We start from the raw sequence: 23,232 nt of genomic DNA on the forward strand, positions 1-23,232 counted from the left end.
CGGATCCCGTTCCTTGAATCCGAGCCAACCATGTAGCTCTCTCTAGCCTGGTCGATTACTATGGCATCATACGTAACACATGAGCCTATATCTGTTCCCTTGACATACTTATCCCTATTCGGTATTGGTGCATTTATCATGCGAGGCGCCGGTTGTACAATCAATGATATGTGGGATCGTAACTTGGACAAGGCAGTTGGTACTAGTATCCATTCTTCTCTTCTAATCTGTGATTAAACCTAGCTCTTCAAGACAGGACCCGAACCCGCCCCTTGGCGCGAGGTGACTTGACCCCATGGCAGGCACTCAGCTTCTTGGGAGTGCAACTGAGCGCCGGTCTTGCAGTCTTGACGCAGTTCAATTGGTACAGGCAAGTAATCCTTGTTAATTCTATTTCCTCCAATCTTATGCGCTATTTAGCATATTTCTCGGTGCATCATCACTCTCGCTCGTAATCGTATACCCGGTAATGAAACGTATAACCTATTGGCCTCAATCAGTTCTAGGTAACATAGTATACGCATTTATTACAGGCTGAACTTATCATACACATCAAGGTTTGGCCTTCAATTGGGGCGCGTTGCTAGGATGGTCCGCCGTTGCCGGTGCAGTCGATTGGTCGGTATGCCTACCATTGTATGCCGGCAGTGTATGCTGGACAATGGTGTATGACACTATTTATGCGCACCAGGTGAGTTTCTGCATCCACAAACAACCACCCTCACGCTGACCCAAAATGAAGGACAAAAAAGATGACCCCCTAACAGGTATTCGTTCAACTGCCCTTCTTTTCGGAGATAATTCCCGACCTATCTTGAGCGCGTTCGCATTGTCGTCTGTCGGATTGATCGGACTTGCGGGACTTGAAGGCGGAATGGGCTTGGGCTACTTTGCAGGTTTGTTCTCTAGATCATTTGCCCAGCCTAGTATTGATCTTATTGATATGATACCTGGGTAGGCCTTGGGTTGGGAGCTATTCAGCTAGCTCGGATTCTTTACCGCGTTGACTTTGATGATCGGGCTGATTGCTGGAAAGCATTCGTACGTTGTGGATGGTTTGGATTCTGGATGTGGGCCGGGACGACGGTTGATTACATTACATTGTTACTTAGTTGAGTAGCGCTATGTTATAGTTTCATACCGACCAAGTTTCAGGTAGACACCAAAAAGGTTGATTGCATAGTGGACTCATGCTTTTACATAGAGGATGGCAAATAAATGCGAGAGTGAAAAACGATCAATGAAAAGAGTAGTACAGATAGCAAAGCTGTCTAGTCAGACGCAGTCGCCCGAGCTACATTACAGGTAATTAGCAAATGCAATTGAACCATCTAACCTATGAGGAGCTTACTGTAGATCAGCTGGCCGTTGTGGTGTACGATCTTCTTGATCTGTCCCTCCTTTGCCAAGTGCCTAATTGCTACTCGTGCCAAGGAGCCACCAATCTTCAGCCTTTCGATCAAGATAGACTGAGAGATGAATTTGAAGGTGGGAACTTCCTTCATAATACGGTCATAGGTGGCTATAGTGGCAGTTATATTAGCGAGGGAAGAAATACACTAGATAAGTGGAGTCGTTCAGACACTACGCACCTTGGTTGAGAGTAACCGCGTGTTGCGCCTTATCCTTGACCTTTCCCTTCGACCACTTCTTTTTCTTGGCGGCTTTTCCGCCCGAGGTCGCTGCGGGTTTGGCTTTGGGCTACAAAACCGTCCATCCAAGTTAGCAAACTATAATCCGACAGTAACAGAACGTTTCCGGCCATCTTCACGCGAAATACTGGGTTTTATACGATATTGTATGCTAACCCATCGCACTAGAATAACCTTCTCCGTTCTCGGTTGTGTGTATACTCACCATGGTGGTTTGGGGAACGTTGACGAGCGCTGGGCCAATTTGGAATACATATTTGCATCCGGTTATCTCCAAGTTACACTGCCACCAGATAATCGCGCATGAAATGTACAGGACCTGGTGTCTCTGTACACCTGCAGCGCGCAAATTGCGGCTGCACAACAAGGAAACGGAAAGTTAATATACTCGAGTAGCTCGTATTGATCGTGGGTACGGTCGTCTCGCCTCTTCCACGACTTACGCTCATAGCACAGCAAGATACCATTACCTGCCAAGAAAATTCATCCCAATTCTAAAATATGTCAGCAAGTAGTCAAACACATAAATAGATTTAGATTTCATGTCCGTATTTGTACAAATGATGTTACCCCCCGTGGATACTGTGTTCATCAGCTGGCGCACGCACTCAACGGACTCGGGATACTGATCCACGACGAAGTTACTACAAATCTCAGCTCAATTTCCAATTTTTGCAGTCTGGCGATGAGAAATGAGTGGGCTGCAATTTCACCATGCTCTCAGTTTATGCCGTTACTATCACAATGTCTATTGTATAAAAAGAGAGCAATGAGAGTCATATACTCACCGAACCAAGCACTTAAAGCCTCTACTACTCTCTTGCTTTTTTTTTAGCACTCTCGAACTCAACACGTATCGCAATATGCACACCAGTATTATTGTTTTCAGCGCCGCGTTTATGGCTGCTACTAGCATGGCAAAGCCGATCGTCACATTTATGTATTGTGAAGAACTTGTTTAGTACGATACTGAAACCAGTTGGTTCCACAGCCGATTTCGACCCAAGCTCTACTTTCATTAGCCACGAGCCTTATACTTCACTCGCCTCTGGAGTATTTACTCCGGTTCCGTCTCCTGCTCACACGTCAATTGTGTCTGAGCCATTAACCAGCGTCGTATCTGAACCGGCCACTGCCGTTGAAACCAATGTGACCTCTGTTGTTCCTTCTGCGGAGTGTACGCATGTTGTATCATCGGTTATCCTTCCGGTGTCTACTAACGTAGGCTCATTATCGATGCTTACTTGAAAACCACTAATGTGAATGCTTTTCAATGTCAGGTTTTCACATGGGTACCACCTCCCGCTTCTAGATCGACTCTTGCCAGTGAACAGCCTATCTTTACCAGTATCGTCAATTCCACCTCCACTCTTACCAGCTCTGCCGAGCTACCTTGGCCTACTTCGGTAAGCCTCAACATAAGACAGACCTAAAGATGAATCTAAAAGTAATATGTCTTGTTCAGAACAACACTACTCATAACTCTACCAGAATCATTACCAGCTCTCTCGCCAATTATACCGCAACCGCCTCTGCCAATGGAACCGACTTGGAGTCTAGTACTGTAAGTCCTGAACATGGCTATCGAAAGATAGTTTTGAAGAAACTTACTCAAACGTCATCCCCTTAGTATACTTTCTTTGAGTCAGCTCCCACTCCATCTGCTATCTAGCTCTATGTTATGAGCTCAGGACTTGTTTAGCTTATACGTCTCCTAAGAGCTTTTCCGTGTTTATGTATGCCGTGCTACTGTTCCCAATAGCAACACATCCTTACCGGATTAGTACCTGCTCAACCCTTAACTAGCCATACACCATTAAGTTACGTGGTTGTTTATATATCAGAATGTAGTAGCAAAGCTATAAATAAAAGATCGACTCCCTGCATACATTCAAGGCCGATACCTTCAAGGTACTGTATAGCTTCAAACCGGGGACATCATGGTCATTTCCACGTGATTAATGTCGATTTCGAAGGCATGAAATCGACCATGCTACTGCCTACTGTACTCGGGTAATAATGGATACTATTACTCTTATCGTGCATATGGGCTATCATGCGATTTATCTATTCGACGAGACCGACGACAAATCTAAATTAAGTAAAACCATCTCGATGTTTAGCAATCACGATTGCGTGTTCTCTTCGCGCGTGTAGACTCCACTTATGCGCCGACGAATATCAAAACATTCTAAGCCTTGGCTACTATTCTGATTGTTGCAATAAACTGGGATGGAAAACTGCATATGGTCTTATATAGTTCGCTATTGGTCTGCTACAGGTATTCCTATTTTCTGGTTCGCTTTTGCTCCTCTTAGAACAGGAACCCTCCTAATCTCTCTCTCGGAGGCTCCATAAGATTTTGAGTGGCTATAAAAGGTGTTATTCTGAACATGCCAGCGGCTAGGTCGGATACATAGAGATGGATAACGGCAGGTTGAGCGGGAGGTCTGTTACCGCGGGTATTGATGTCCGGCAACTGTGCATGTGCCGAATTTGCTTTGTTTCATTCCTAATTACTAAGAGCGCGCACACGGCACCCGCGGTTATAAATATTAGTGGCATGAGTCCGGGCACTACAGCCCGTACCCCATCAATCTCGCTTTAGCTTCTCAACGTCGACCAGATCCCCATACCTATGGCCGCTGCCGCACGAGTTGTGAGCCTAAAAGTCATCAGTGACAGTATTTGGTGAATTGATCCAAGCACTTCGGCCTGAGCTTTTACTCAGCGACATTGTCTAGCCCATGGTGCCTTATCGGTACCATGGAACTGCGCAAAGCCCTTGCTCGTGCACAAGCAAATAACCTTCCCTTGCAGATACGTTTAGAGTACCGACCGTACCAATTGGATCCTACCCTCCCAGAGGACAAAGGGCTAGATAAAGTGGAACGCTACCGTAAGAAATTTGGAGACAGGCAGGTCTTCTTGTTGAAGGTTGGTATTAAGATGACTGAACGAAGTTATACATAGGGTTGAGGCAATGCACGAGAATGTTGCCTCTCGCGCCCGGCCACTCGGCTTGAATTTGTACGTTAATGATATTTCAATCAAATAGCATCCATAATGAGCTTTTGGCAGAAATTTCAAGGGCACCGTCCGCCAAACGACTCCATCGCATCGCATCCTCATGAAGGCCTATAATATAGGCGGACAGGATGCCCAACAAGCGCTCCTGACTGAGATACTAAGAGGTTATCATGAACTTGCACAAGACATTGGTGACCCAGATGTGCTTGGAGGTTATGCAGAAAAGACGAAGCTTATGAGCAAGGAAGAGGTTTGTCCCATCTATTATCCGTAGCTAGTTACTCATTGCACCGCAGGCTCTTGAGTTTTTAGCCACTGATGAGCTCAAGAAGGAGGTTGCTGATGCGATCCAAGAAGCACGCGATATGGGAGTTACTGGTGTCCCGTTCACGGTGATCGACAATAAGTGGGCAATTTCGGGCGGCCAGCCCTCGGACGTCTTTATCAAGTAAGACTGATTTTACTATTGAATGTCTGCTCAAACTTACTGCTCCGTAGCTTCTTGAAAGACTTGCCAAAGATAGTGATTTGTAAATGTACATGTATTTACATCTGGATTTAGTACGGTTAACCAGAATTTCCTCTGACTTGAATCTTGTCCTAAAATACCGCCTAATGCATGTTAATGTATTTACCAACACATGTTATTTTAAAAGCCTCATACCTATTCATGTTTCGGCCCGATGCTTTCCATAGACTTAGGGAAGTCTTTAGCAAAAAAACCTTTCTTATTTTTGTTCGTTCGTCCCTTCGAGTCTAGTGCTCGCTCAAACATATCCGCCTCATACTCACGGAGTGCTCGATCCAGATCCCCTGAATTTACACCCTCGATGATTTTCTTTGCGAGCTCAAGGCTATCTCTCATAGCGATGTTAACACCCTCGCCTGCATATGGGGTCATCAAGTGTGCGGCATCACCAACGAGAGTCAATCCGGGAAAGTGCTCCCACGTCTCTTCGACAGGGTGCATATACAATGGTCGGAATTCAGTGTGATTTTCGTCAGCTAATATCAAGAAATCCTGTATGACCGGTTTCCAGTCCTTGAAGTAAGGCACAGCTTTTGACTTGGTTAGAGCCGGGTTTTCTAGGTCAAAATTGTTCTTCAACCAGTCGGGATCTACCTCCTCCATCGCAAAACCGACATATATGCGGAGCGTTCCGTCGCCGAGTCTCTGCGCTTGAAGGCACTTTTGGTCACCGAATGCGAACGCGCTCCCATTGCCGACTAAGTCGTTCATAGCGTCATAACGATAGCCTTTGGGGTCCGAAATGTCGAATTCTATGATAGAGACTCCAGAATAAAAGGGTGCAACAGAGGTGATACGAGGGCGAACTCGGGAGTGAGCGCCATCCGCTCCAACAACAAGATCAAATCCTGATTTTAACTTGCTGTTCTTGAAATATAAGTCGTAGCGGGAGTCTTGATTTTTCTCTACAGAAACAAGCTCGTGGCCCCAGTTAATATTTTCAGTGCCAAACGAATCGAGGAATATGTTGCGCAAAGCAGTTCGATCGATCTCAGGGCGTGTATCTTCGCCTGTATCTGGTCCGATTTGATGTATAATATCCCCGTTTTTTGTGAGAAACTTCATTATCTGAGCATCATAGCGAGCGTATTTCAGGAATTGATCCCACAAGCCAGCGTCGTGCAGAGCTTGCTGGCCTGAATGAACGTCAAGGTCGAGGGTTCCTCCCTGCGACCGGTAATTGGAAGAGGGGTCGCGTTCGAATACAGATGGTATGATAGAGCCCTTGCGCAAAATACAAGCGAGCGCAAGACCACCAGGGCCGGCACCAATGATAGCAATACGAGGTGACATTGGCGGTGTTGTAACAGCTTGAGTGGTGCAGAGGACAAGATTCTTGACCAGTCAAGATACTACTGTTTTTGTAGCTGTCCCAACTAATAGAATGTGCGTCGTCATTGGTCTCAATACACTAGTGCGTATACGCGTATGCTATTGCTTGAAAGGGCCCGATCGCGAGTTGGTCGACATGAGATCGTTATTGATGGATTATGACGATGAATTATAATTAGGTTCGTCGACGTCAACGGGTCTGGTTCTTCGTCAATCCACATCATAGATCGATCGAGTACTATTGCAATTAGCTAATGTCCAGGAAGTATAAACGCTCAAATCCGGTTATTTCTTCGTATGAGGGGATTCGAAACACAATGCTGGTATTCACTAATCTATTTGATGTATTTGAATCTTGCCACTACAACACATGTACATTACAGTGTAGGAAACTCTAGCCTGGACGACTCAAAAGGTGATCCCATACTTGAGGAAATATCTACTTGGACCAGGGCCACCGGGATGGATATACTATGATGTAAATGACATTCATGTGCAATAGTTGTCGATAGAAAGCTTACAAATGTGTTTCCAATTCTTCTTGTGTGGACGGCGCCTTCATTATACTGACCTGAATTATTGATAATCATGTTTATACAGAAAGGCCAAACAGGCATTGTAGCAATTAGTCACGTTTGGCCACTGAAACGACGCAGATCCAATTACTTCACCAAGCCGTATCTCTCGTACTTTGCTTTTGCTACGTCCCACATCAATTATACAACGTGACTCACCCACGGCTTGAGGTTAACTATGAGAGACATTTATGAACCAGAAAAATGGCTGATTTACATATCTAAATCAAGCCTCTGAGACATAGCAGGTGAATTCTCTGCCTTCCCATGTAGCATCGACGAGCGCTATAGATATTACACGACCATGAAAGGTACATATATGTATATTAAGACCAGAAATATTGGATATGAATGCATTAATGAGAACAAAGTACAAGACAACAGACGAGACAGGATGTAGATGAACGATAACGCCCAACTCCTGGTAGGGTTCGTTGGGAACTCACCATGGTCAGGTGACCGCAGTGTTACCCCCTTTCGGCTCCAGGGGCATCATACCGGTGACATGGCATCTCGTTTACAACCATCATTAGACAGCTACCAGCTTCGTTTAAACTGGACATCAATGTGTGCCTTTGTTTTATTTTATTTTATTTTATTTTATTTATTAATTTAGATGCTAACACATAGCGACACCGCTTGAATCGTTAGATTCTCAGTATATATAATGGAGATGTTGCCCAAATCTCCTGCTACCGCGGTACTTTCCGCTGCTATCGTATGGACCTTTGTTCGATACCTACAAATGTTACGAGTTGGTCGGAAGTATGCCGCACACCAGCACATGATCGTTTCTGAAGAGTATGTGCACACATGATCCTATTTTCTCTGATTTTTGGACTATACATATTCTCTCCCAGGACACTTTTATTGAGACTTTTTCTTCCCGGCGGAGTCAGCATTCCGGGGGTGGTTTACGGTGGCGATCACGCTTTTCGAGCCAAGTATAGCGGTATGTATCAATTTCGATTCTCGATAATGCCCATGTTTAGTTCCTCCAGAATTTTCGCGTGCGGGAAAAGATGCGTATATGCAAGTAGCAATGACCAACCTGCGGCCAAATGTATATATCGCCGATCCTCAAGCGATCAAGGTACAGTCCTCGCCGTGTATTTGATAGTACCAAGCAGCCATGGTCATTAAATCGCCCTTAGGTTATTGCCACACAAAAGCAGCGGTACGTCAAAGATGTAGAATACCTTGACCAATTTATCGGGCACTACGGGCAAAGCCTGGCGATGGTTGAAGGCGAAGTATGGAAGAGGCAGCGTAAGGAGACCCAGCGCGCCTTTAATGAGGTATGGGTTGCCGTTTGTCATAACGTGAAGGACACTACAGTTTGAACTTCGCGTGCCAGAAAAATATTCGTTTGGTTTGGTCAGAGACCGAAGACATCATGCGGAGTTTGTTCAAAATATGGGACAATCAAGGCCATAAAGAAGTTCGCGTAGAAAACGCAACCGACGTGACCGAGACTGTGAGTGTTCCATTTAAACGGCCATCAGCTCCCAAGATCGCGTGGCTTATTGTTGTCCGGGCAGCTTGCTCTGCTTGTAATTTCAATGGCAGGATTTGGACGCCGTACCAATTGGGATCCCAAGGAGGATAAGGTCCCCGAGGGGCGCCAGATGTCTTTCTCAAATGCGCTGCGGACTGTTTCCAAGAACCTTATTTTCAGGTATGATAGTAATTCGACCTGTGGATATTAATAAACCGTCAGAACAACCAAAGAGCGCTGATTCCGACATGGGCAAATAATCTAACCAAGAAAACCAGGGATGTTACAACCGCATTCTCCGAGTTTGGAGCATATCTCACCAACATGGTTGGATTGGGTCGCAAGAGTTCCGAAATCACCAGTGAACAGCTACAAGATGGACACCAAACACAATTGGCACCCGATAGCCTTTTCAACATTCTCCTCTCAGCGAATGATGAAAACATGGAGGATGAAAAAAAAGGATTGGATGATAGAGAAGTTGCTGGTGAACTTCACAGCTAATAGCTTGTGTTATATAGATAAGCACTAAAATGTATCATATTAGGAAACATCTTTCTGTTCCTGTTTGCAGGGCACGAGACGACCGCGCATACACTCTCTTTCTGCCTTGGGCTATTGGCTCTATATCCAGAGACTCAACAGGAGGTGTATGTGCAGATCGAACAGTTCATGAAGTTACATGGAAGGCTTGTAAGTACGAAAAGACTGCCATACCTAGTAGTATGTTTCATGTCCGGGAACAGGATTACTCGAAACTAAATGATATCAACCTTGTAGAATGTGTATTCTGGGAAAGTTTGCGCATGTATCCCGTAGTGAGTATCTTGGTTGCGCTCGTAGAACAAAGTTGCTTACATGATTTTCAAGGTGACTCACATCGCCAAGGTTGCTACAAAGGACTCGGTAGTAAGTGTTGCACGCAACGGCTCTAGTACAAACGAAGATATACGCGAAGACTTCTTTATTCCCGAGGGCGCAAACGTTTGGCTGTCTATTACCGCAGTTCACTACAACCGTAAGTTTCTTTCATAAGGTAGATATCCTTACTAACAATAAATATCATTGTTGGATGATAGCCACTTACTGGCCCGAGCCCGAAAAATTTCGACCCAAAAGGTTCCTGGAGCCTTACAACAAGGATGCGTTCCTTGCGTTTTCTACTGGGCCTCGCTCGTGCATTGGACGAAGGTAGGCAATGTCTCAGTTTTTAATGATACTTGTAATCATTCAACAAAAATACTGCCCCTCTACAGGTTTGCCGAAATCGAAGGGATCGTTGCGCTCGCCATGCTGATTGAGCGCTATGAGATTAAAATCGACGAAGAGGAATTTCTTTCCGTTCCGGGAGAAAGTGCACTCGTGAGTTCCCCGTTACGCGTTCAGATTTTGTCGTCTGACGGTGCTTTTATTTGCCAAGGAACGAGAGGCACGTCTATTGGAGCCAATGCAAGAAGCCACTATTGCACCAATCAGGGTTCCTCTGGTCTTTAAGCGCCGTTATTGATTCTCTTCATGTATATATACATGTGTCGATAAACGTGGTTTCAATATACCTAGAGCGTCATGTGAGGTTCCTCCCTGGGAATTATGACTGGATTAATTATTATTAACCACAGCAAGGGTAGATACTATCACTTAGGATGATTAAAAGCAAATTTACGCGCATATACCGTGCTTTGAAGCACTCCTAGGCGCACTCTGCGTGTTCAGTACTTTCGACATACTTCTTTCAGAACACCATAGGCTAGTGGGATATATTAACGCACCAGCACCTTACCGAAGCCAACCATTCATACAGCAGGGAAATTCAGAGGGAATTTTCGACTTTGAAGCTCCTTAGATTTGCTTTGTTCGCATTGTTGTAAAACATGTTAATTATTGATAAACTCGTCCTAAGCGCTTAAGCTTCTTTTAGTGCCAAAGGTGATGGCTCCCGTGGAAAGCTTGTTGGATCTTCTACCAACGGGACTCATCAGGCGTTTATATATATGATATATATTGATCAAATTGAAACTGCAAAATCCTAAACAGAAATCCTCTAGTGACCCATCAATTCCTCTAGTTCGACTCTAGACCACCTCCTCTCATTTCATCAATAACCGCATCCATCGATTTCGGAAAATCCTTACTGAAAAGTGCTACTTTATTCCTATCGGTCCTCTTTTTAGATTCAGAGCTTCGCTTGAACATGTCGGTTTCGTACTCTCGCACTGTCCGGTTCAAATCACCCGACTTTGTACCTTCGACGATCTTTTTCGCCAGTTCGAGGCTATCCCACATAGTGATATTCACTCCTTCCCCCGCGTAAGGAGTCATCAAATGCGCCGCGTCACCCAAAAGCGTTAGTCCCAGACAAGGCTCCCAAGTATGTTCGATAGGGTGCATATACATGGGTCGGAAGGCAATAAAGTTGTCATCCGCCAACTGAATAAAATCTCGGAGACGGGGGTCCCAATCTTCATAAAAGGTCAAGACCTTCGCCTTGGTAGCGATTACGTCGTTTGGATTGAATGTGTTGTTGAGCCAATCGGGCCCGACATTGCTCATAGCGAAAGCGGTGTATATACGGATGCTGCCAGTCCCCTGTCTCTGCGCCGTGATATTCTTCTGATCGCTGAAGGAGAACATGCTTCCTTTACCAACTAGGCCATTAATATAGTCGAAGCGAGGGCCAGTTGGATTCGAGATATTGTACTCGATTGCAGAGACGCCGGAATAGAAGGGCGCGATTGATGTGACGCGAGGGCGTACACGAGACCAAGCCCCGTCGGCGCCAACAACGAGGTCGAAACCAACTTCGACTTGGCCATTCTTAAAGTGTAGGTCGTGCTTATGGTCGTCCGTGGGCTCTACGGATGCAAGAGCATGATCCCATTTGACGTTACTGATGCCAAAGGACTCCAGAAGAATGTTGCGCAGGGCCGTGCGATCGATTTCGGGACGAGAGCCGGCACTTTCTTTATCTTCATCGGGACCATCCTCGAAGACTATATCGCCCGACTTGAGGACAACTTTCGCGGTCTGAGCATCGTAGCGAGCGTGTTTTAGAAACTGGTCCCATAGTCCAGCGTCTCGCAATGCTTGCTGGCCCGAGTGGGTGTGGAGATCAAGCGTTCCGCCCTGTTGACGACAATCGGGGGATGGTTCGCGCTCGAAAACCGTAGGGATGATTGAGTGTCGGGCGAGGATACAGGCGAGTGTTAGGCCCCCGGGACCAGCGCCAATGATAGCAATACGGGGAGACATGAGAAGGATAGGTAGATGTAAATTTGTCGAGGACGATAGGCGTATTGAAGAGAACAGAGCATTTGCGTTAGCTTTTATAGCATTCTAATTCAAGTGTCGTTAACGTATACCGGTAAGGCCGAAAATCAGAAGGTGCAGTGCGATTGCGTACACTTTGCTGCCGGAAGCTGTCGCACGCCCGACCTCTGGGTCATGATGATCCGATCAGAGCGAACATTACGTTAAGGCGATGATAGTTATTTTTGGTACCCTTTCAATGTGATTGGAGCAGGGGATCAAAATATAATCGAATCTCATTGAGTCAAGTCTCCGAACGGATGGAAATATTGTGCGTTTACTCTTGATCCAAGAGCTGATGTTTGTGAGTTATTTTGTAGGTAATACGCTGCACCTATATGCGTCGACAACCCCAGAATACAATTGTGATAAGCAGTAAACTGTACGCGTGACTACGAGATATAAATAATACAGTTTTCCCCAGTCGAATCTGGCGAGTGACTCGGCCGGCATAGCTACAATCAACAAGGCACCAGGTTGACATCAGGAGGCAAGAAGGTTACGCAGCCCGCCCCAGGACCGGGGGTCACGGGTTTCTGGGAAACGTTGACTTGGTCTATATCAAAGCCGTGCATGGTCGGTGTGATTCCATTGTGCTAAGTTGCTGCGCCAGAGGCAAAGTCAGTGTGCGCGTGGGGACTCTTGGCTGTGCTTGCCACCCGATGATAGACAAATTTCAAGTTCCTAACAGTTTATTTAGCGCCGGGGCAAATCGATCGATAAGCCTCTCCTTACGTGATCTATGCGCATGCAAGCCAGGTTTGGAACACTAGTTTCTGTTTATACTCGATGCAGACTCTGATGCAGGGTAAACACCCCATTACAAGAGAACAAGGCCCTGTTCCACACCTATGATCATCCACCACGATCTCTACTGGCCAACAAATCAAATTGAAGAACTATGGCTCTAGACCTCAAGGACGAAGATGGAAGACCCTGTATGTTGAGAATCAAACAGCGGGGACCATTGTACAATCCCGAACGAGTAGCGCTAATGACGGATGATCCACCTTCCCAGCCGAAGGAAAGAAAACTCGTAGATATTCCTATTTTTATGAGACCCGGAAAGACTTTCCCCATGAACTTTCCAGACAATTCGCATCTACCTATTGTTGGCGAAAAAGAAATATTCAGAGGTACTCCAGATGGTATGTACCCACTAATCGCCCTTTGCATTCTCAGAGGTAAGAATTATGGCTAATTCTTCGTGTAGAGATCGCCTTGGAATTTAAAACTAAGGGAAACGCCTTTTTCAGAATGCGCAAGTGGTGGGATGCTCGCGAGGCTTACATAGAGGCTTTTGAGTTCGGTCCTACGGACCCCAAACTTGTGGAACTATTGTGGCTTAATATGGCGGCGGCGAACACCGAATTGAGTAAGCCGACAAGATGTGAGATCATTTAATCATTCAATCATTCATGCGCGATATACAGAATACTGGCCTGGCGTCTTAGGCCCTGCAGCAGAAGCTATAACACTAAACCTCAAATCTCTCAAAGGCTACTTTCGAGCTGCTCGAGCATTGATTCATTACGAACGTTATGAAGAGGCAATAGATTGCTGCGAAAGGTAACCCCTCTTACTTGTACAAAACAACGAGAAAACTCATTGTGTACCACATATACTAAAGAGCGCTTCAGATAGATCCGTCCAACGAAGCAATTATTGATCTATTAGATGATCCAAAACTTGGAGGCAACATTTCCATTCAAACCAAGATAGAACTTGCTCGGAAAACTCTTGAAAAGGTTTACCAGGTAGGTCTGAGGTCCCCACCCTGCATACAAGTTGCTCAAAACTATTAAAACAGGAGAACCACTTTGTGATACTCCAACCCCCGTCCATTGAATTTGATCCGAGCAACTTGCCGTATATCAAGCCTGCCTTACCGAAGGATCAAAAGGGGTTTGAGATGTTCTACAACCTAACTTACAAGTACCCCGAGCGAAACGCAATGGACATATTTGTTGGCGTTTCGGTTGAGGTGCCTGTGGTGAATCTTTTGCGAGAGGCTCTACCTGGTCTGGATCATGCGCCGAAAACCTGGAATTCCAAAATACATTTCGATCCAAGCATCGCAAGCGAATCGCATGCTCAATCGGTGAAGCTGCAGGCCCAAAGACATATGATAGCTGATGGGCAAGAGAAGCATCCCCAATGGGATCCGGCCTATCAATATTCCCCACATAACGTTAACCTCTATCTAGAAACGTACAACCGTCAGGTAATCAAGATTGAGCAATCGCAAAATACAATCCAGATAATTCGGGCAGTGGGCCAAAAGGCTGAAAAGCAGAAAATATGTCTGGAAGGAGGTTCAATAGTCCTTAACGTTTTTCGGCCAGGTTCCAAAGCCGAGAGGCTTTGGCTAGAGGGAAAGGGAAGGAAGGGATTCGCCTTAGCGCATCCAAGTAAGTCATCTTTTGTTACGGAACGTCAATCTCACTAACACGCATCCAAGAGTACAAACAAACCGACAAAAATGCAATGCTGGCTTCAGGGCAGCTTCGGACATGGGTACTTATATCTCCTCGCGACCATTTGGAAGAAATATCGATCACTGCTAGGGTGGAAATGCTTAACAGGGCCGAAATTGTGCGTGACCGTGTATAGATTGATGGCGTGAAGCCCAGGATGGTATTTTAAGTTGTAGCGTGACTGAATAATGCATATCACCAACTGGAAATTGATGCACAATGCCTTGCGGTGCGCTCCTGCAGCAGTGTCGAGTTCTACGAGCCGTGGCTCTTATAAATAGAAAAACATGATGTCCCATTAATAAATCGTATGAATCCCAAATCAAAACCATAAAGCGTGCATCCTATGCTCTCATTGCCCCTCGGCTTCTACATCTGTACTACTATCTTTACTCATTACTGGAAGTCGGACCGAAAGCTTTCGAGTCGGGCGCTCAGCTCCATGGTCCTCATCATCCGAATCTCTGTCGCCGGTGAATACGTATGGAAGCGGCACCTCTCGAGTTACACGGAATTGATCAGCATTACCGATATGCTCGTTTTCCAGACGGACTAGTAGATCATTTGCGTTCAGCATGGGGGTTAGCTGCCAAAGTAGAATTGACATACAGAAGTTCCATTGCACTCTTCGTAGCATCTCCAAAATCGCAAACATGAATGCTCTTGTCCCAGCTGGCAAACCACCGCTGGGTATATACCAAATCCAAATAAAGCGGAGAACTACATTAGTCACCTGAAGATAATTTTGGTTAGCAGTAGTGATCTCCGTGAACGCCAACTATAGTTGCTCACAATCGCGACGTAGTAAGCCTGTTTAGCAGCCTCAGCATATATTAAACAACACCAAATGTTCTCTTACCAGAATGTGGTTCGAATAAGCCAATTCCTTTCGCAGGAACTTGTACTGCACACCCTTAACTTGTAGGACACTCCAGTCCATCATGAGATCCTGATATAGGCGTGAGCACTTTTAGTGAACATAATGACGAAAACATACCCAGTATGACGTGTAGCATGAATTAATCGTCGCAAATAGGATCCATACCCCCATGCGGAAATCACGGTTACTCCCTAATAAGAATAAGCAACCTGTATTGATACATGTAATCAGACTGCTTACCATAATGTCTCCACCCATAGTACGCGATATAGCTGACTATACTGGCAGTGTATTTGCCACCCTATTAAGAATTCAAGCGAACGCTAGCAATTTGTGTCTGATCCAGACCTACATTGATGAGATGGATATGGTTCTTGCTATCAACGTATCGTCGAACACACTGAACCAACCGAATCAGGGAGGGAAGTGCTGTCAGCACGAGTGGAATGGTCCAATGTGGCCCGAGTTGACATCGTTGTTCAATGTGATGCCAATGGTCAGCGTACGCACAGACCAGGAAGTCTAATCAAGTGTCAGTATTGTTCATGAGGTGTGCATTGACAGAGATGAACTTACACAAATTGCCCATGGTATATACCAACGAGCAGAATTGATCACCCATCCAAAAGTCTGTAAATTCGACCCGCGTTCTCCCGCTAACAAAGAGCTTTCCTACTGTTCTGAGAAGCCACCACCGCGCCGATCGATGAAAAATAGGGAACGGATTTAGCAAAACTACCGCAGTCAGGCCAAGCCACATAATTGGCCAACTCGTAGGAGCCACCGTCTCAGCCCCTGCACGAGAAAATGATAGCCAGAACGCGTATGCGAGTGTGGCGAAAAGGAAAGCCGGAAGCTAGAGTCGCTTAAAAATCCAACACTGGCTAGTTGGTAGGTTCAAACATACCTCAATGTACTCTCTGGCATCGATCACAGTTCGAGCGTCCAACTCGAAGATGAAGATGAAATTGATGCGAGCGCGAGCCCATGCGACCAAGTTCAGCCCGAGTAGAAGTGAAAATATGACCGGTATACATAGAGCAGCATACACTTGGAGTAAAGCAGCCCACTCCGGTATTAATTCGCGTCGTTCCTCTTGTAGGGCTAGAGAAATGATATGAGCAAAAACAAGCATGAGTGAGAGCATGGGTTGTCCCGCATACAGTAATATATGCCCATAGCAAGGGCCGGTAATGCTAAGCCGATCAGCATACCGGATCTGAATGTGCTAAAATGATGCGTGCTTTGCCGATTAGTAGCACGCAACCTAACACGAGCCTTCTTTTCATTTCCCTTCTCTAATCTCCGCACGTCAGCAATATATCAATTCAATTCTGGATAGGACTAACCAAATCGCGTTGCATATATCCTTTCGATCTCCTTCAATAAGCCACTACAGGTATCGCCAGACGCAAATTTGCATGGCTCGATCTTTTCACGCATGTATAGGTTTTGAGTGGACATCTTCTCATATACGGTGAGTATAGGCCAATATATATAACCATCAATCACCTTCGCAGTCTTGTCAAACTTTTTGAGCGCTGTATTATTGAAAGGGTCTAAGCGATGTGGAGATTGTCGAAAGTATTTAGCGTACCTTTGCGAAATCCGGTCATATTCAAAATCTACTTGGAGGTAAGCGTGTGCGTGTGTTAATACTCATTACTCGTCTGGACTGACTCTGTAGTTTTGTAGAAGCTCCAAGCCACTGTATGAGCGATCAACATCAGCTCTCTCATCAGTGTATCAGTGCGAAAACTTGCCGATAAAACTCTAAAACGGCTTTCTTAAGTTTTTTCTTTGCGCGCTGGTAGGCATCTGGATCATGTGCAATACTGCTACTAACGTGTGCTTGCGGGTTGGATAGTGGTGTTTCAGTCTTGGCGGATGCGTCTGCAGACTTCCCCGCGTTGGGTTGACCTGGAATAGGTATGGATGCTATATTGATCGAATCGAGGAGATGAAGGAATCCAGGCCAAAGTCCTTCATTTCCGACCTATGACGAGCTATTCATGCAATATTCCTTGACCATGCTATTCTGCTTACACTGCTTAGTTGTTTATGCCCTCGTAACTCGTGGAATTGTTCTTTAAGCGCGGCTACCTTGAATTGGGCATCTCGTTCGCGCTCTGAATAAAAGGCTTCGACCTTGTCTATCTCTTGATCCAGCGCCGCGAAGAATGCTAACTCGTTGGGACCTATCCCTGCTAACAACTCTTGGATGGTCTCTGGTGGTGAATAACCAATATCATCTGGAATAGTGGGCTCGAATAAATTTCAAAAAACCAAGTGCTGAAACAGTGAAAATACGAACTGTGGCGTGAGGTTGTCGTGAAACGTCGCCTCATACCACTAAAAGGATTACGGGGGGTTGCCCTCGTTTCGGCATTTGATCTGACAGACGCAGGAGCTGGTACAGAAATGGGCGTATCATTGAGCCCTGTTTGTTCATAAGATTGCTTCATTGTGCTATTGCGACTTTGCACTATTGATAACTGAGGTAATGGTTAGATGCATACAGAGTACCGAACAAATGCGTACCGTTCCGCTGAAAACCCGACTAGGAAGCGCCCTTCGAGTTTCTGCCCCAGTGGAATTCGAAGTGACATGAGATACAATTGTCCCATCCTTGAGAGAATCCATACTTGTCATTGCTGGGGGCAACTCGAAATCCGGTCCCAGCTCGTCGGTGCTTAAGCGGAAGCGAGCTGATTTTACAGACCGGTTTGCCGCAGCTGGAGGTGTGAGAACGTGTGGTACATGCTCTGAAATGGAGTGCCTTGTCTGCTGTTCGCCGAGCAGACTGCCTGCACCTCCCGAAGTGCGGCCTATAGTAATCGAGGGAGTGCGTCCATTAGCGCCAGGCGGGGTACGACCGATTGCGTTGGGAGGAGTACGCCCAACAGCCCCATAATTTCTTCGCCGAAGGGCTGAAGTACCAGGACTTGGTTCTGTAATAGACGAACGTGCTTGATCGTGTATTCGTACACGGGAGTCGGAATTCCTTTCCTGTGCAGCTTCATTCGCCCTTTTAACGACAGCTATCTTCTTCTTGAGACCTCGATAGTCTCTATGAAGCGTATCTAGGTGAGCCAGTTTCTGGGGAATTTTGTAGAATAAGAGCTCACATATAGGCCTTCTTCCATTCTGGTATCTTTGGGCTTGTTGAGACCGAATACTCCTTAGGAGGATGGTGACACTTACCTGCGTGTCTTCAAGATATCTGGGTATAAATTAGCCATATTCTGAACACAACGCTTCAGATTCATACCTTGCAAACTTCATGATGTTGAGTTAGAACAGAGGTCGAGTTGCTCGGGACCCCTCTACGATCGAGGTACAAGACAAACAGAGATTCAGACCAGTTGCATCAACTTGGGGCTTGGCGACATCATTTCGTAAAGGACCCTGATCTCTTTGCTAAATATGGACAATAGAACAGCCTTTAGCCCGGCCGAGCTCTGCCGAATCTTAGTAGACACGTCCATTCTACATTGTGTATACCTTAATGGGCGCAGAATAACGTTTTTATCCATTTGGAACTATGTCGTGTGAAGGTGGTGAGAAAAGCCGACAGAGATAAAATAGTTCGTCTCAATGATCTACCAAGTAATTCAATCACTTCCGATTCAAGTCAAACCTTGAACGAGCAACACAGGCACAAGGCTCTATAAATGGCTTCTCCAGAGAGCTTCTCATTTTCGAAGATTGCCTTGCGCCACAGTTTCTCAGAAAATCCAATCGCGTCTGTCTCCAATCATAGGAGGTATATACTCGGGTAAATAATATTGTATTGATAAGTTACAGATAGGGGTATAGCTGTATAATGTGCTGCTTCGTTCCCTTTATTATGTCTACTTCTCCAAGCCCACACCACCTTCTTTCGAGCGCCGCGACTGCCTAGAACTTCTTGGACTACCCTCCTCGTCATCTGATTCTGCTTCACAGGGGAAGGCGTACGGGAGTGGAATTTCTCGGGTAACCCGGAACTGGTCGGCATTTCCGATGTGTTCGTTTTCAAGGCGGACTGAGCAGTCCCACATTAGGGGGACACGGGAATGATAAATGTGCTTGGTACTCACGAAAGTTCCACTGCACCCTTCGAATCATTTCGAAAACGGCGATAATGAAAGATCGCGTGGTAATTGGCGGTCCTCCGCGAGGTATATATCCAACCCACGAGAAGCGAATCAGAGTGTTTGCTATCTAGATGTCATTCAAAGCATCAATACTCGTCCCAATATCCAGTACCGCTGATTCTTACTATTGCAATATAATACACCTATGAATTAGGTGACCGTCAGCATTATATAAAAGAAGAGCATGTATCAACTACTCACAGGAATCCAGCCCGGGTAAGCAAGTTCTTTTCTTAAAAACTTGTACTTTATGCCTTGAACCTTCAATACACTCCAGTCCATCGTATAGTCCTAGAGCAGTTGTAAGCTTCAGATCGTATAGTGTAATATGTTCAGAAATCGCACCCAATAAGCACCAAATACTGAACTAATGGTAGCAAAAAGAATAAATATTGCCAGATGGAGATCATACTCCATGTCTATGGCGGTAGCTGTGAGGATGATGCATACAATATATGTGGAGCAACCAACCATTGTATCTCCAGACATAATAGGTAACATAGTATACGATACTTGCAACATATTTGGCAGCCTAGACGAGGTCAGCGATATGGATTAAACAGGATATTTTTACTCACATTGACAAGATGGTGTCCGTGTTTGGAATCAAAATAACGACGAACGCATTGTACGAATCGAATAATGAATGGAATGGTTGATAAAACGAGTGGTACGGTCCAGTGTTGCTCCAGTTGGCAGCGCGCCTCAATGCGCTCCCATTGGTCAACATAAGCACAAATTAAGAAATCTGTCAAACAGTCGGTGTATATACGAAGCACCTGTTGGATCAAACTTACATAGATTACTCATAGTGTAAACGAGTGAACAGAGTTGATCGCCCAGCCAGAAATCTGCGAATTCCACGCGTCTCGTGCCGCTCAGGAAGAGCATACCAAAAGTGCGCAAGAACCAAGCCCTGGCGGAGCGATGAAAAATAGGGAGCGGATTGAATATAGTTACCAAAGCTAAGCCAACCCAAACGATTGGCCATTTAGTAGGCGAGATAATTTCAGATCCCGTCATTGTAAAAGAAATACAAAAGGCATATGCAAGAGTTGCGAAAAGAAAAGAGGGTAGCTGCAAATGCGGTCTTTATTAAAAGGCGAGTAGATAAAGGTTTGATATGACTTACTTCCACATATTCTCTGGCGTCAATAACTGTTCTGACGTCGAGCCCGAAAATAAAAACGAAATTAATTCTTGCTCGCGCCCAAGCAACGAGATTAAGTCCGACAAGGAGAACAAAAATAACCGGAAGCGAGAGAGCCGCATAGACTTGAAGTAGGGAGTGCCACTCTGGTACTTGCTCCCTCACTTCTGCCTGAAGCACTATTGAATTCCTATTAGAGTATTCTCGGGAGAATGTGCCCGAAGCACTCACAGCGGTACAACGCCATCCCTAGAGCAGGTATTGACAGGCCGATCCAGGTACCGGACCGGAAGGTACTATAATGGTGGGTGGACGTGCGGGGACTAGCGCGAAGTCTCCCCCTTGCCTTTTTCTCGTCCCCTTGAGCTAATTATCGGCCGAATATCAGTGCTCCTATCAAGGAAGCTCCATATAAATCTTACCAAATTGGCTAGCATAGATTTTCTCCACTTCCTTGAGGAGTCTATCGCAGGTCTCGCCCGATGTGAAATCACGACCTTCAATTCTTTCGCGCGTATACTGCTCTTGAACCCCCATCTGCGGAGCAGGCCAATTAGCTCACCCAGGCTACTGAAAGCGAATAATACGTACTTTGGTGATTTTGTCAAACTTTTTTAGTGCTATAGTGAGATAAGTACAAAACGGATTTTATGTAAGGATTAAAGCCAACCTTTACGAAACCCTGTAACATTCAGAATCTGACCGAACCTTAGTATGTATGCGGTAGCAACAACTTGTTGGTGCACTTACTCGGTAGTTCTGCAAGTACTCCAGGCCTCTGCTCAGAATATTAGCCAAGAATAACATTATGGGAAGTTATGACTATACCTGTAAAACTCCAAGATTGCCCTTTTCAGCTTCCCCTTGGCACGGCGGTACGCATCTGGATCGTGCGCAGCTCGATCAACATGTGCCCGCTCACGGGAACCAGTTCGAGATCCACCCGAGTTGTCTGCAGAACTCGTCGCTTTTGGACGCCGAGGTGCACTAATCGTGCCAAAGACCGACAAGACCCCTGGCCAAGCGCCATCATTGGATTCCTGCACAGGTCGATTAATAACCTACACATTATTCAAGCCCGGACGTACATCAAGCAGCTTCTTATGTCCACGAAGCTCTTCCAACTGCTCCCTGAGAGCATTCACTCTCAGAACGGCCTCTTTTTCACGGTCTTTGTAGAACTTGTCAACCTACGATAGAATTGAGATTGACTACCGAAATAACATATTCAGTGGTCTCACCTTTTCAACCTCCTGGTGCAATGTTCCAAAGAACTCGAGCTCGACTGGATTCAAAGATGATAATATGTCATCGATCGTAGAGGGAAGCCGGGCTGAGTGAAGTGTGTCTAATAGTCGAGTTCAAGATGTTTGAATACAAGAATACAATAACTGCACTTACCACGGCGTTGGCGCGTGAGGGTGAATCGCCTAAAACCGCTCAACGAGATTCTCGGAGTCTTTGGTGCTTGTGCCGGGGGTGCTTCAGCAGTATTGATAGGCGGTACATCACGGTGAGTGTATTTCAAAAATTCCGCTTGCTGCATACTGGCGCTACGGTTTGACATGGGTGGACGCTGTTTCGGAGTTGAATGTCAGTATTTCTGTGCCTGGAATTAGCTGGAAGTAACACTTGCCCTGATGTTTCCGGCAAACGCTCTGGTTGGGAGCGACTTGCGTCGACCGAGGTCAGCGCCGGTTGCACTTCCCCTTTCCTCCTTGTCAATAAGGTCTTCCTCCGGCTGAGGTTCCAAATATTTCATCGGAGGTGGAAGTTCCAAGTCTTGGAGAGAATCTTGACTACTAGCATTTAGAGGAATTGATTTCCTCTTGTCCGCAGGAGTGTCCGCTCGACTCGGGATTGGGCTAAGGTCCGATGTGGCCAATGGCGCGTACTCCTCAGGATCAAGTAGGTTCTTAGGAGTGGTGTTGCGAAAAGCGTTTGCAGGGCTACTTCGAAGAATCGAAGCGGCAGAACCCATGACCCTTATTGGCGTCTTGCTGACAACACTGGGAGCCTCTTGGGTTGGAGGATTGGCCTCATAGTAATGTTTGATAGTGGATAACTTGCATTTGAGTAGCTGATAATCGCTGTAATATAGTTAGCATCAGACTCATGAATTAATACAGTAGCTCACAGGTATGCCCTTTTCCATTCTGGTATCTACACGAGCTGAACTGAACTTCAGTCATCACACGAATAACAGTTGAATGACAAACCTGAGTCTCTTCGAGATATCTGGGAAAATGGAGGTCAATTGGGACTGGGACGGATGAATACTAAGACTAAGCATACCTGGCAAACTTCATCTTGCTAAGAAAAGTCGCAACGAGCTTGTCAACGTGTACCCAGATACGAAAAGGTGTGCACACGACCCGAATTTACTTTTATATAAGCTGACCGCCCAATATGACATCGAAGCCACTGACATGGGGTTTCTCGCGTCATCAAGAACTGCCTCTTTCAGTTTGGCGCAGCCTCGATTTCTCAATGCGTTGGCTTGGCAAAGCTTCTCCAATGAAGATTGTGGCAGGGTAGTACGCCAAGCTTCAGTCGGCGTCAATAGAAGTACAAGTTTGTTGGTTTTGGAGTATGCGCCATTGATCGAGCACCCCGAGGATGCGATCCATATGCATTTGTCTATTGTATGGATGCGCGCAGGGT

General features: G+C 45.8%; 9 protein-coding genes across 9 annotated transcripts; 4 read left to right on the forward strand and 5 right to left on the reverse strand.

The window, feature by feature from the left end:
* Positions 1-661: 661 nt before the first annotated feature.
* Positions 662-1,116, forward strand: RhiXN_00727 (4-hydroxybenzoate polyprenyltransferase; the record flags this gene model as incomplete). Its single annotated transcript, XM_043320546.1, has 3 exons — positions 662-691; positions 743-896; positions 959-1,116. 3 exons carry the CDS (start codon positions 662-664, stop codon positions 1,114-1,116), a joined length of 342 nt encoding a protein of 113 aa, XP_043179558.1.
* Positions 1,117-1,271: 155 nt separating this feature from the next.
* Positions 1,272-1,860, reverse strand: RhiXN_00728 (S25 ribosomal protein; the record flags this gene model as incomplete). Its single annotated transcript, XM_043320547.1, has 4 exons — positions 1,272-1,294; positions 1,352-1,522; positions 1,593-1,701; positions 1,858-1,860. The coding sequence occupies 4 exons, from the start codon at positions 1,858-1,860 to the stop codon at positions 1,272-1,274; spliced, it is 306 nt and encodes a 101-aa protein (XP_043179559.1).
* Positions 1,861-2,515: 655 nt separating this feature from the next.
* Positions 2,516-5,134, forward strand: RhiXN_00729 (DSBA-like thioredoxin domain protein; the record flags this gene model as incomplete). Its single annotated transcript, XM_043320548.1, has 9 exons — positions 2,516-2,613; positions 2,675-2,873; positions 2,933-3,058; positions 3,118-3,216; positions 4,279-4,343; positions 4,397-4,589; positions 4,645-4,682; positions 4,734-4,932; positions 4,979-5,134. The coding sequence occupies 9 exons, from the start codon at positions 2,516-2,518 to the stop codon at positions 5,132-5,134; spliced, it is 1,173 nt and encodes a 390-aa protein (XP_043179560.1).
* A 212-nt stretch (positions 5,135-5,346) lies between these two features.
* On the reverse strand, positions 5,347-6,504 carry RhiXN_00730 (salicylate hydroxylase; the record flags this gene model as incomplete). The annotated part of the gene is made up of 1 exon (XM_043320549.1): positions 5,347-6,504. The coding sequence occupies one exon, from the start codon at positions 6,502-6,504 to the stop codon at positions 5,347-5,349; it is 1,158 nt and encodes a 385-aa protein (XP_043179561.1).
* A 1,281-nt stretch (positions 6,505-7,785) lies between these two features.
* RhiXN_00731 (cytochrome P450 family protein) lies at positions 7,786-10,123 on the forward strand (the record flags this gene model as incomplete). The annotated part of the gene is made up of 13 exons (XM_043320550.1): positions 7,786-7,919; positions 7,979-8,070; positions 8,120-8,211; positions 8,273-8,416; positions 8,476-8,595; positions 8,660-8,796; positions 8,895-9,103; positions 9,164-9,309; positions 9,363-9,434; positions 9,487-9,634; positions 9,696-9,807; positions 9,873-9,978; positions 10,037-10,123. 13 exons carry the CDS (start codon positions 7,786-7,788, stop codon positions 10,121-10,123), a joined length of 1,599 nt encoding a protein of 532 aa, XP_043179562.1.
* A 554-nt stretch (positions 10,124-10,677) lies between these two features.
* Positions 10,678-11,865, reverse strand: RhiXN_00732 (salicylate hydroxylase; the record flags this gene model as incomplete). Its single annotated transcript, XM_043320551.1, has 1 exon — positions 10,678-11,865. One exon carries the CDS (start codon positions 11,863-11,865, stop codon positions 10,678-10,680), a length of 1,188 nt encoding a protein of 395 aa, XP_043179563.1.
* Positions 11,866-12,916: 1,051 nt separating this feature from the next.
* On the forward strand, positions 12,917-14,535 carry RhiXN_00733 (uncharacterized protein; the record flags this gene model as incomplete). The annotated part of the gene is made up of 6 exons (XM_043320552.1): positions 12,917-13,070; positions 13,136-13,297; positions 13,356-13,491; positions 13,553-13,679; positions 13,733-14,333; positions 14,384-14,535. 6 exons carry the CDS (start codon positions 12,917-12,919, stop codon positions 14,533-14,535), a joined length of 1,332 nt encoding a protein of 443 aa, XP_043179564.1.
* A 216-nt stretch (positions 14,536-14,751) lies between these two features.
* On the reverse strand, positions 14,752-18,564 carry RhiXN_00734 (xenotropic and polytropic retrovirus receptor 1; the record flags this gene model as incomplete). The annotated part of the gene is made up of 21 exons (XM_043320553.1): positions 14,752-14,951; positions 15,009-15,132; positions 15,192-15,209; positions 15,259-15,348; positions 15,397-15,470; positions 15,520-15,580; positions 15,632-15,801; positions 15,856-16,135; positions 16,187-16,383; positions 16,443-16,577; positions 16,629-16,743; positions 16,792-16,820; positions 16,877-16,904; positions 16,960-16,987; positions 17,052-17,275; positions 17,326-17,531; positions 17,594-17,774; positions 17,821-18,349; positions 18,408-18,433; positions 18,484-18,502; positions 18,551-18,564. 21 exons carry the CDS (start codon positions 18,562-18,564, stop codon positions 14,752-14,754), a joined length of 2,748 nt encoding a protein of 915 aa, XP_043179565.1.
* A 569-nt stretch (positions 18,565-19,133) lies between these two features.
* Positions 19,134-22,877, reverse strand: RhiXN_00735 (xenotropic and polytropic retrovirus receptor 1; the record flags this gene model as incomplete). The annotated part of the gene is made up of 22 exons (XM_043320554.1): positions 19,134-19,306; positions 19,362-19,485; positions 19,544-19,561; positions 19,620-19,709; positions 19,764-19,837; positions 19,890-19,950; positions 19,997-20,166; positions 20,216-20,495; positions 20,551-20,747; positions 20,800-20,934; positions 20,991-21,105; positions 21,160-21,188; positions 21,239-21,266; positions 21,319-21,346; positions 21,397-21,608; positions 21,657-21,758; positions 21,810-21,916; positions 21,970-22,144; positions 22,199-22,658; positions 22,706-22,731; positions 22,788-22,806; positions 22,864-22,877. 22 exons carry the CDS (start codon positions 22,875-22,877, stop codon positions 19,134-19,136), a joined length of 2,637 nt encoding a protein of 878 aa, XP_043179566.1.
* Between the last annotated feature and the right edge of the window lie 355 nt (positions 22,878-23,232).

Source organism: Rhizoctonia solani, chromosome 4, assembly GCF_016906535.1.
Source record: "Rhizoctonia solani chromosome 4, complete sequence".
Classification (NCBI taxonomy): domain Eukaryota; kingdom Fungi; phylum Basidiomycota; class Agaricomycetes; order Cantharellales; family Ceratobasidiaceae; genus Rhizoctonia; species Rhizoctonia solani.